At 44.7% G+C, this 10,854-nt stretch overlaps 2 protein-coding genes across 2 annotated transcripts; both read left to right on the top strand.

Annotated features, from left to right (window-relative positions):
- Positions 1 to 2,315: 2,315 nt before the first annotated feature.
- percc1 (proline and glutamate rich with coiled coil 1) lies at positions 2,316 to 3,250 on the top strand. The gene has a single exon (XM_088420185.1). The coding sequence runs from the start codon at positions 2,747 to 2,749 to the stop codon at positions 3,248 to 3,250; it is 504 nt and encodes a 167-aa protein (XP_088276311.1). The 5' UTR covers positions 2,316 to 2,746.
- Positions 3,251 to 4,876: 1,626 nt separating this feature from the next.
- Positions 4,877 to 10,734, top strand: pdia2 (protein disulfide isomerase family A, member 2). Its single transcript, XM_088419534.1, has 11 exons — positions 4,877 to 5,142; positions 5,828 to 6,034; positions 7,035 to 7,168; positions 7,235 to 7,372; positions 8,048 to 8,164; positions 8,229 to 8,354; positions 9,180 to 9,371; positions 9,462 to 9,582; positions 9,668 to 9,846; positions 10,424 to 10,519; positions 10,600 to 10,734. The coding sequence occupies exons 1-11, from the start codon at positions 4,920 to 4,922 to the stop codon at positions 10,657 to 10,659; spliced, it is 1,593 nt and encodes a 530-aa protein (XP_088275660.1). The 5' UTR covers positions 4,877 to 4,919; the 3' UTR covers positions 10,660 to 10,734.
- The last annotated feature ends 120 nt before the right edge of the window (positions 10,735 to 10,854 follow it).

Below are 10,854 nucleotides of genomic sequence, written 5' to 3'. Positions count from 1 at the left end.
AATGAGGAACCAATATGATAAGTGTGTAAATATGTTTTTTTCTGCTATTATGGGGTCCTAAATCATCTTAGTTACATTTTGGGGCATACATAACATTGGTCTTCACAAAGGACGTACTTCAATTAGACTTTCTAAATGTCGGTGACGCTAATGAGGAGCCAATCTGATGTCAAATTAGTTTGACAAGAATCGTACTTCAAATCGACTTCAAATCGGTGAGGCCATTTCTTCGGTCTTGCGGGGGTTTCAATCAGCTTAACCGGTCACATTTGGGGCCATAAATCGAGCGATATGGTCAAAAACCTGTCAAATGCACATGCTTAATATTTCTGTGCGTTTTCCCGCAGAGACATAAATCTTATATAATATACAAAATCTATAAAAACATCTGTGTATAAGCAAACCTGTTGTGTTGGCTTGTTGGGACTTACGTTTGAGTCATAAATCATAGACTGTACCTTTAATGTTATATACCCTTGTCACAAATGGGAGTCATAAAGCACATATGAAATGGGACTAAAATGAGGTTTTCCACGTACAAGTCAAATAATTAGCAACGTGGTTTGTTCTTGGTTGAACATGTTTTGTTCAATTGTGGGGACCTACATTGTGAGTCATAAATCACATCATTATTTTGTGTTGTAATTTCCAATTGTTTTCAAAGTGAAACTTATATTTATGACAAATAAAAAAAAAGACCGTTTTGTTTTCCTTTTCAGGGCCATAATCTTGTCATCATCGGGGGTCATAAATCACAATCTTAACAAAACGGGACAAAAATGGACTGGACTCTTGCTGGTAAAAAAAAAAAAAAAAGAAAGAAACATCGTGTATAAGGAAACTTATTTTTTTGGGTTGATGTGACCCACATGGGAGTCATAAATCACTTCATTTTTAGTTGTAATTTCTAATTGTTGTCAAAGTGAAACTTATATTTATGACAAATCAAAATCAAAGACTTTGTTTTGTTTTCGGGGCCATAATCTTATCACCGCCGGGGGTCATGATTCACAATCTTAACAAAACGGGACAAAAATAGACCGGCTTCTTGCTTGAGGCAAAAAAGAAAGAAAGAAAGAAACATCTGTGTATAAGGAAACTTGTTTTCTTGGGTTGATGGGACCTACATGGGAGATGTTAAATACACTCGTCGCAAAAACGGGAATACAAATCGATTTTCCTGGAACTTGTAACAAAAACGAGAAACGGGACTTGTTCTCTTCTTGTCTTCTTTTCCACCTTTGGGGGGGGGGGGTCATAAACCTTCCAACCCAAATGCTACTTTCTGTTTTTTTTTGACGAAACGGAAACAAAGCAGCGAGGCTGCGGCGCTTTCAAAGCCGTGGAAAAAAACCAGGCGCGCGTGTGTACATAGCGCTCGTGCGGCTAAAAGAGCGCGTAATCGGCCATCGGACCGCGGAGTGCCGACATATTGCCGCTATTGATCTTGAGGCCTAAAATCAACACGGAAGCCGGGATACGGACGAGCGGGCGTGGCCGGGCGCCGCTCCTGATAACGCGCGCGCACACGACCGGATTGACTTGTGTGTGTTTAGTTGAGCCGCTAATGAGCTTTTATGACAAAGACAAACTTCTGAAAATATCAACAAGACGATTGGGAATGAATCTGAATTTTATTCGTCCAAAAAAATCTAACTCTAACAAGAGAGATGCAACGATGCGCTAACGTTGACAAAAATAATGAGGCGTGAAATAAACGATCAAGCCGAAGCATTTTTTCAATTTTGTTTGAAAAAGCTAATCGATTGAGCAAAATAAAAGGCCAATCCAATTTGTATTTGCAAAACATCAGAAATGAACTGAAAATGAAATGAAACAAAGAAATAACAGTCAATAAGTAATTGGATTTACATATGAAGAAAATACTTCATATTTAACGTTTCTAATACTATTTTGTATATTTTTGATGGATTGTAAATTAGCTCGAAGGAAATATGAAACAGAAAATGGAATTGGTTCATAATAACAGGTACAAAGTCTTTTGTTTTCAATTATAATTTGACATATGTTGGAGAAAAAACTCCTTTTATTTTTCATTACCACATTAGTATGATGTAAATGTAACTTATATCTTTGTTGTCAAACATATACGAAACATATATTATGAATATATTTTAAGTATATAATATCAATAATTGTGATTAACAATTGATTAATTGGATCATTTTTTAAACTTAATTATTGGAAATATATATATATATATATATATATATTTTTTTTTTTTTTTTAAATTATTTTTTAATTTTATTTTATTTTGGGGGGAGAATTGGGCTGATAACTGAACTTATTTGAAAGTATGGGAATATTTTATTTCTATATGTATACATAAAAAACCACACACGCTTTTAAGATCCAAAAATATCAGTTCATCAAATTTGGAGGTATTTTCCGATGCAATTTTGCGAGGGTTCGGGCAAGATGTTTGAAGAGGCCTGCTTTGGAGGTCAAAAGGGCGTGAAATTGGATTTTCCGCTCTTTTTATTTTTCAACTGCCCTCCTAATTCCACGCGTGTTTATCTACGTGCGTATGTAAATATGCGCGCGCGCCGCTTTTCCACGGCGCCGCCGGCAGAGGGTCCATTAAGACCCCCCCCCAACCCCCCCGCCCCTTCCCGGTTGCCCGGCACTAAAGTCAACCAGAGATTGTTTGAGCAACACAAATATTGCGGGTTAGTGGCGTATATATAGCGGCGGCGTTGGGACGCGGCGCCCGTCAGCGGCCACGATGGCGACGGGCGCGCTGCGCAATTTCCACCTCGGGGCGCCGTCCTCGGCCCGCTTCCTCCCGGAGGACCAAGGGGAGGCCGAGGATGAGGAAAGGGGCCCCGACGAGGACCGGGTTCCCGGGCCCCCGCGGGACCCCGCCGAGCGCCTGCTGAGGTTCGTCGACGCCATCGGCCGCGACGTCCGCCGCTATTTCGGCCGGCGGGACCCCCGGGAGGGCGACGGCGGCCGGCGTTCCCCCGACCCGCCGGGGTCGCCCCGGCGCGAGCTGGGCCCCCTGGCCGAGCTCTTTGAGTCCCGGGGCAAAGGGCGAGGTCGCCCCATGAACGCCAGGCACCTGCCGCTTAGTTTTTGGACCGAGCCGGACCCCCCGGACGGGGACGCCCCCCGGGCGGACGCGCAAATGGGCTACGGCCTGCGCGCGCTGGAAAACTCCCAGCCGGACTTTAGCGACCTGCTGGCCAACTGGGACCCCCATCCGGATGACGGCGACATGCTGCGTTGACTTGGAAAAAAGAAAATCCAAATTCTCTGCTCTGTATCTGATGGTAGTTTTCCCAAAGCGTGCAAATAAACTTTCAAAGTCAAATCGGGCAAAAGTGCTCTTTTTTTCGGGGGGGGGGGGGCTCGGGTTCAAGGACAGTCTAAAAATGACTGGCGCGAGTTATTTGGGTTAAAAGACTAAAGTTTGAAATATCGCTCATTCAACACCAAAGGAGTGGATGGATTACACTTAAAACTTTCAGGGCCCCCAACATTTTGTGAAAATGTAATGGTTAAAGACCATTTCAAAAAAAGTTTCAAAGATCGACATGAAAGTTGGTGGACGTGTCTGTTGTAACCGGACACACAAAAAAGTCTCAAGGACCCACGCTGGGAATGGCACAAAAACTTCACCAGTTTGGCTTAAAGCTGAAATTTTTGGCAAATTTCAGACTACGGAAAAATAATCTGCCCTTGACACCGTTTTTATGCGTCGCCATGAAATTTAGTGGACATGTCTGTTGTAACCGGGCGCACAAAAAAGTCTCAAGGACCCACGCTGGGAATCGAACGCAAAATGAACCATTTTGGTTGAAGGCTGAGATTTTTGGGGTCAATTTCAGCAATATGACTGGAAAAAAACATTCTGCCCCTGGCACCATTTTCATGCATCAACGTGAAATTTGGTGCGCTTGTTTATTACAAGCGGGCGCACAAAAAAGTCTCAAGGACCCACGCTGGGAATCGAACGCAAAATGAACCATTTTGGTTGAAAGCTGAGATTTTTGGGGTCAATTTCAGCAATATGACTGGAAAAAACATTCTGCCCCGGCACCATTTTCATGCATCAACGTGAAATTTGGTGCGCTTGTTTATTACAAGCGGGCGCACAAAAAAGTCTCAAGGACCCACGCTGGGAATCGAACGCAAAATGAACCATTTTGGTTGAAAGCTGAGATTTTTGGGGTCAATTTCAGCAATATGAGTGGAAAAAACATTCTGCCCCTGGCACCATTGTCATGCATCAACGTGAACTTTGGTGCGCTTGTTTATTACAAGCGGGCGCACAAAAAAGTCTCAAGGACCCACGCTGGGAATCGAATGCAAAATGAACCATTTTGGTTGAAAGCTGAGATTTTTGGGGTCAATTTCAGCAATATGACTGGAAAAAACATTCTGCCCCTGGCACCATTGTCATGCATCAACGTGAACTTTGGTGCGCTTGTTTATTACAAGCGGGCGCACAAAAAAGTCTCAAGGACCCACGCTGGGAATCGAACGCAAAATGAACCATTTTGGTCGAAAGCTGAGATTTTTGGGGCAAATTTCAGCAATAAGACCGGAAAAAACCTTTTGCCCCCGACACCATTTTCATGCATCAACATGAGTTTCGGTGGCCACGTCTATCATAACGCGTTGCTCTGAAGAAGACATTTTTTGGACGATTTCCAGGCCGGGGACTACGACAGACTTGACGAAGGACCTCGAGGCTTAGCCAAAGCAAAAAATATGCAAAAATCCAACCGGAAGGGCGAGGAAAAGACGAGGATCCGCTTTTCTCATCCGGGGCGACTTTTCATTGGCCCGGTCGTCCGGGAGGCCGGGCCAGTAGAATCCCGCCACGCGCTCTCTCCCGTGCGCTCAAAAAGGGTGGGAAGGCCGCACGGCGGGCTTTGACGCGGCTCGCCGGGATGAGGATGCCAACGCGGGCGTTCACGGGCCTGCTGCTGCTGCTGCTGCCGCTGCTGCTGCCGGCGTCCTGCCGGGCCGACGGCGAGGAGGACGGAAGCCCGCGGGAGAACGCCGGGGAGCCCAAGGGCGGCGAGATCCGGGAGGACGGGCACGTGATGGTGCTCCATGCCGAAAACTTTGCCAGGGCGCTCAACCGGACCACCTTTTTACTGGTGGAGTTCTGTGAGTATTTAAAAAAAAAAAAAATCCAATATACTGTATTTCATTGGATATATTTTTGTTTTTAGTTTGTATTTTTGAGTCGATTTTTTGCATGTTTTAAAATTGATGCTTTTATTTGCATTTTGTTTGCATTGTTTTTTTAAATTGTAAATACTAAAAGTGTACATTTTAAAATGTTTTAAATACAAATGATCATTTTTAAAATTAATTTGAAAAATATTTTTTAAATTAAATATATTTGTGTGTGTGAAACAAGTCAAATTTTGCCATGTGCCTCAAATTTCTCGTTTCACGAAATTTTGTCTACAGTAATCTAAAAAAAAAATTATATATATATATATATATATATATATATATATATATGTTTAATAACAATAATGCAGCATTGTTTACAAAGTCAAAACTGGAACTACCGTTATATTCTAATACTGCTTACTGCAACGCTGCTGAAATAATACTAAAAATAATAATATTCTGTATTAAAAGAAAAATATGACCGAAAATATTCCACCTTTTTCCATGTCCGCCGTATCTTTAATTTTAGGAGTAAATTGTCCACGCGTTGTCCAGATGTTGTCCACCGTGCACTTTCCCACGTGCGGAGGGGGCAAAGTTTCAAGTCCTATCAGCCAGGCGGAAGGTCACCTGGTCGCTTTCCAACTTTTTTTTTTTTTTTTTTTTGCAGACGCCCCGTGGTGCGGCCACTGCCAACGCCTGGAGCCCGTTTGGGCCGAGGCGGCCGAGAAGCTGAAGGAGGAGCTGCCGGACGCCGGCCTGGCCAAAGTGGACGCCGTGGAGGAGAAGGAGCTGGCCCGGGAGTTTGACGTCTCCGGCTTCCCCACCCTCAAGCTCTTTCTCCGCGCCGACCGAAAGAATCCCGTCGACTTCACCGGTAGGCAAAAAAAAAAAAAAAAACCTAACCTTTTAAGCTAAGGTAAGGCGTTTACCGCAAATCCCGCCAAGATAACGCCTTTCATTGTTTTTCGGTAGTCAAGCTAACCGCTTGTTTTTTGAAACCCAGTTCAATACTCCAAGTTGTTGTTTTTTCCACAGGAAGTCGGCCATTTTGCTTGGTTACTGCAAACTTGTCCATGCAGCAGCCTGAAGTTTTGTTTTGAAAATTCTGCCCCCAAAGCCTCTTCCACTTTGGGACTTGAAATTCGCTAGGCATGTTCATCGCGACTATATCCACAAAAAAGTCTTAAGAAACCATGTCGCTGATTTCACAGGAAGTCGGCCATTTTGCTTTGTGACTGCAAACTTGTCCATGCAGCAGCCTGAAGTTTTGTTTTGGAAATTCTGCCCCCAAAGCCTCTTCCACTTTGGGACTTGAAATTCGCTAGGCATGCTCATTGCGACTATATCCACAAAAAAGTCTAAAGAAACCATGTCGCTCATTTCACAGGAAGTCGGCCATTTTGCTTTGTTGCTGCCGTTCTGGCGAGCTATCAGCCTGAAGTTTAGTTTTGAAATTTCAGACCCTGAAGTTTCACTTAGGAACTTGAAATTTGACGGGCATGTCAACCGTGACTATATTCACAAAAAAAAAAAGTTAAAAAAAAACACGTTTGTAATTTCTCAAGAAGTCTGCCATTTTGGTTTGATTCTGCAAATTTGACTAGGTAGCAGTCTGGAGTTTAGTTTTGAAATTTCAGGCCCTGAAGTTTCACTTACAATAGGCACGAATATTGTGAGGATATTCACAAAAAAAAGTCTCAAGAAACCATGGGCAAAAACACTGGGAAAAGTTTGCCATTTTAGTCTGAAGCGGCCATTTTGAATAGCTTAGCTCCTTTCCAAATGTTTGGCTTCCAAAAAGCAGCCATTTTTGGCTCGGTATCCAAAGGCCCTCGAAAAATAGAGACCTCTTAACGGCGCAAAACTGTTTCCAGGTCGCAGGACGGTCAATGGAATCATCGGGTGGCTAAAACGCCGCACGGGTCCCGGCGCGTTGGTCTTGGACAACGCTGTCTCTGCCGCCAGCTTTGTTGACGCGCACAACATCTCAGTAGTGGGATTTTTTAAGGTACGCCCTCTCTACCGAACCCACACGCTCGGCAGGTGGATTTTCATCTTTGATTTCCTCGTGAAGAGTGCGGAAAGCGACGCCGCTGAGGAGTTTTCCCGATTGGTCATGGACGTCACCGACACGGAGTTCGGCATTACGACGTCTCCCGAGGTTTTCCAGAAGTACGGATTGAAATCTGACACGGTGGTGCTCTTCAAAAAGGTAGGGCTGCTAAAGCGTGCCCCGCAATTTCTCTATCTGTCAGTCGCATGAAATTTGGTAGACAAGACTCTGATACGAAGACCCACAAAAAAGTCTCAAGAAGCTATACCCAACAAGACACAGGGAGTCCCCCACTGTGGTTTGAAGCCGCCATTTTAGCTCAATAGCAGCCTTTCCATTAAAAAAAAAAAATGCATTCAGTCACATGAAATTTGGTAGACAAGTCGCTGATATGAAGACCCACAAAAAAAGTCTCAAAAAGCTAAACCCAAAAAGACACAAGGTCTCCACCACTGTGGTTTGAAGTCGCCATTTTAGCTCAATAGCTGCCTTTCCATTAAAAAAAAAAAAAATGGATTCAGTCGCATAAAATTTGGTCGACAAGTCTCTGATATGAAGACCCACAAAAAAGTCTCAAAAAGCTTAAGCCAAAATGACACAGGGAGTCCGCCACTGTGGTTTGGAGCCGCCATTTTGGCTCAATAGTTGCCTCTCCATGAAAAAAAAAATCAAATCATTTATCACAACATTTGGTAGACAAGTCTATGATAAGAAGACCCACAAAAATGTCGCTGTGGTTGGAAGCGGCCATTTTGTAACTAGAACATGAAATGTGGCATGAGTGTACCCACACCATTTTTCCAAAAGACATTCTGATCATTTGCGCCGTTTTAGTTTGACCACGATCGAGTGGACTTTCCTCTGTCGGACGACGGCAAGCTGGACAAAAGCAATCTGACTAACTTCATCCTAGAAAACAGCCTGGAACTCATCATCCCCTTCACCAAGGAGGTCACCAAACACACACACGCGCGCGCGCGCCCACGCTGGCTTCCCTTGATGTCGATTTGTGTAGACGGGAGATAAGATCTTCAGCTCCAGTGTTCGCCTTCACTGCCTGCTCTTCATCAACTCCACGGTAGAGAGTCACATGACTCTAGTGGACCAAGTCAAGCCCCTGGCCAAGACCTACAAGGGCAAGGTACAGAACGGAAAAAACCACAACTTTCTAGGCATCTTTCGCCGCCTGTTGCTAGCGATTAGCAGCTTCTCCGACGCTAGCAGCTAGCAGTGGCTAAGAGCAGTGGGCAGAGCTAGATGCTAGCAGAGTTAGCGACCGGCAGTCCTCAAATGCCTCACATGGGCCGGCGAGAACTTTTGTACAGGCAGTTTATTAGACGGAAAAGACTCAAAGTTGCCGTTCCTACAGATCACTTTTAGCAAAACGAGTTGCAAATTCAAAATGCTTGAAAAATACTTGATTATGCTGACAAAGTATACAGCGCATTTTGTCAGGGTTAGCAGTGGCACCCACATTAGCAGCTATCAGTAGCTAGCAATGGCGAGCAGCACTAGATAGTACCACTGTTAGCCGCTACCAATATTCAACTACTCCATTTAGGCTGGCAAGTGCTATCAGATTACTTTTCAAAGGTAGTTTAAAAGATGCAAAAGCCTCCGCTGACAAAGTCGCCGTTCCTACCGATCACTTTTCAACAGAACAATAGTCGCCTATCACGCAAATTCAGAATGCTAAAAAAAAGACTTCTTTATGCTAATAAAAATACGACGCCTCGTGCCGCAGTTATGGGTGGCTACAACATTAGCTATCAGCCGCTAGCAGTGGCGAGATGGCTAGCAGCACTGCTAGTAATTTGATAAAACCTTCCGTAGACTACCCGAAATCGCAAATATTCGTTAGTTCCGGCGTTAGCAAATTAGCGCTATCGCCGACACTGAAAATCGAGTTCAGCAAAGGTCTGACAGTCTGTAAAAAATGTATGGTGATTTCTGCGTTTCCCCACAGATGCTATTCATCACGATCGACGTGTCAGCCGACGTGTCATTCGTGCTGGAATTCTTTGGCGTATCGGCGGCCGACGTGCCCACGACCCGCATCATGAACATGGACACGGGCAAGAAGTTCAAATTGGACTCGGCGGAACTCCTCGGCGACCTGCCGTCGTTTTGCCAGGAGGTTCTGGACGCTACCGCTAAGGTAAGACCTTCGCACTCAAGTCGCTCTATTTATTTTATTGTAATGCTAACTGCTAATGCTAAGTCTATTTTGTTTTTTTTTGTGACAAAGCCTTATTATCGCAGTCAAGACGTGCCAGAAGACTGGAATAAAACGGCCGTTAAGGTCCTGGTGGGGAAGAATTTTGAGTCTGTTGCGCTGGACCCGACCAAAAACGTCTTTGTCGAGTTTTGTGAGTTCAAAATCTGAAGCTACGTCTACATTTCCAGGTGTCGTTATTGAGAAGATCAAATAACAATCAAGTATTTGATGCGCAGACGCTCCTTGGTGCGCACACTGCAAGGAGCTGGCACCCATCTGGGACCAGCTGGGTCAGAAGTACGCGGATCGTGATGACATCATCATCGCCAAGATGGATTCCACCGCCAATGAGTTAGAGGCTTTCAGTATCAACGGTTTCCCCACGCTCAAATATTTCCCGGCCGGCGGAAAAGAGGTAGCCACACAAATTCCATTCGCACGCATGTACATGTTGACAACGCTAGCCGGGGACGGGAATTACATTCACACGGATGCTCATGTTTAAATGGGTTCCGGGGACAGAAACGGAACACGCGCTCGCGTGTGTTTATTACGGTTTCCGGGCATGACAGTCGAACTTTATCTTACGCAGATGCTTTCGTGTTGCCGCTGCGGGTTCCGATTTCACTCGCTCACACTCATACGTTGTCAGGTTCTGGCAACCTTGAACATTTGATATACAACAAACAGGAAGGAAGACAACTAGGTTCTTTCTCTCGCGAGGAGAGCGGACAGAAAGCTGACCCTCTCGAATCTCCTTCCTGTCTGGTCAGACATCCTTTCCGCTCCTCATTTATTCATTTGGATCGGGTTCCCCCGAAACATCAAGCGCGACGCTGTTCCGCTTTTGCCCTTTGGTCGGGTCAGGGCGCCTGTCTTTTTTTTTTTTTTTTTACTGAGATGCATCGATTCCTCTTCTTCACAAACAACGGTAACAGGAAGCATTCATTCATTCATTCAATATGGGAATTTTTTTTTCTCTGGCCGTGCAGGCGGTGGAATACTCAGGAAACCGGGATCTGGAGACATTGTCCAAGTTTCTGGACAACGGGGGAGTTTTGCCCGAGGAAGAAGATGAGAATGAAGAAGTCCGTAGCTACACGATAACCGCGAATGAACATTGCTCTGCATAATAATAATCAAAACAAATTCATGTTCGGTTTTGCAGAACGCCAGCGTGACTCTGGAGGAAGCCCGCAACGCCACCTCAGATAAAGACGAGCTTTGATGATATTTTTCTTGTTTGTACCTCAATAAAAGACCGTCCATCGCGGTGAAGAAAAACAACTGAAGCCGCTACGCATTTCCCGTTTATTGACGAGCCTTCCTTTTTTCCTGCAGAAAATGTAGCAAAGAGAAAACGGATGCCTCTAACACGGAGTTGTTGTTTGGAACTCCAGAGCGTATCCGGGAGACCGGAACC

This window comes from Hippichthys cyanospilos, chromosome 7 (genome assembly GCF_059441005.1).
Source record: "Hippichthys cyanospilos isolate Australia breed blue-spotted pipefish chromosome 7, RoL_Hcya_1.0, whole genome shotgun sequence".
In the NCBI taxonomy this organism is placed as follows: Eukaryota; Metazoa; Chordata; class Actinopteri; order Syngnathiformes; family Syngnathidae; genus Hippichthys; species Hippichthys cyanospilos.
This window is presented reverse-complemented; position numbering and strand designations above follow the sequence as displayed.

Coding starts and splice junctions, on each gene's coding strand:
- percc1 (XM_088420185.1), top strand. CDS start 2,747: ATGGCGACGGGCGCGCTGCGCAATTTCCACCTCGGGGCGCCGTCCTCG.
- pdia2 (XM_088419534.1), top strand. CDS start 4,920: ATGAGGATGCCAACGCGGGCGTTCACGGGCCTGCTGCTGCTGCTGCTG. Junction 6,035..7,034: donor GAATCCCGTCGACTTCACCG/GTAGGCAAAAAA, acceptor AACTGTTTCCAG/GTCGCAGGACGGTCAATGGA. Junction 10,520..10,599: donor AAGAAGATGAGAATGAAGAA/GTCCGTAGCTAC, acceptor TCGGTTTTGCAG/AACGCCAGCGTGACTCTGGA.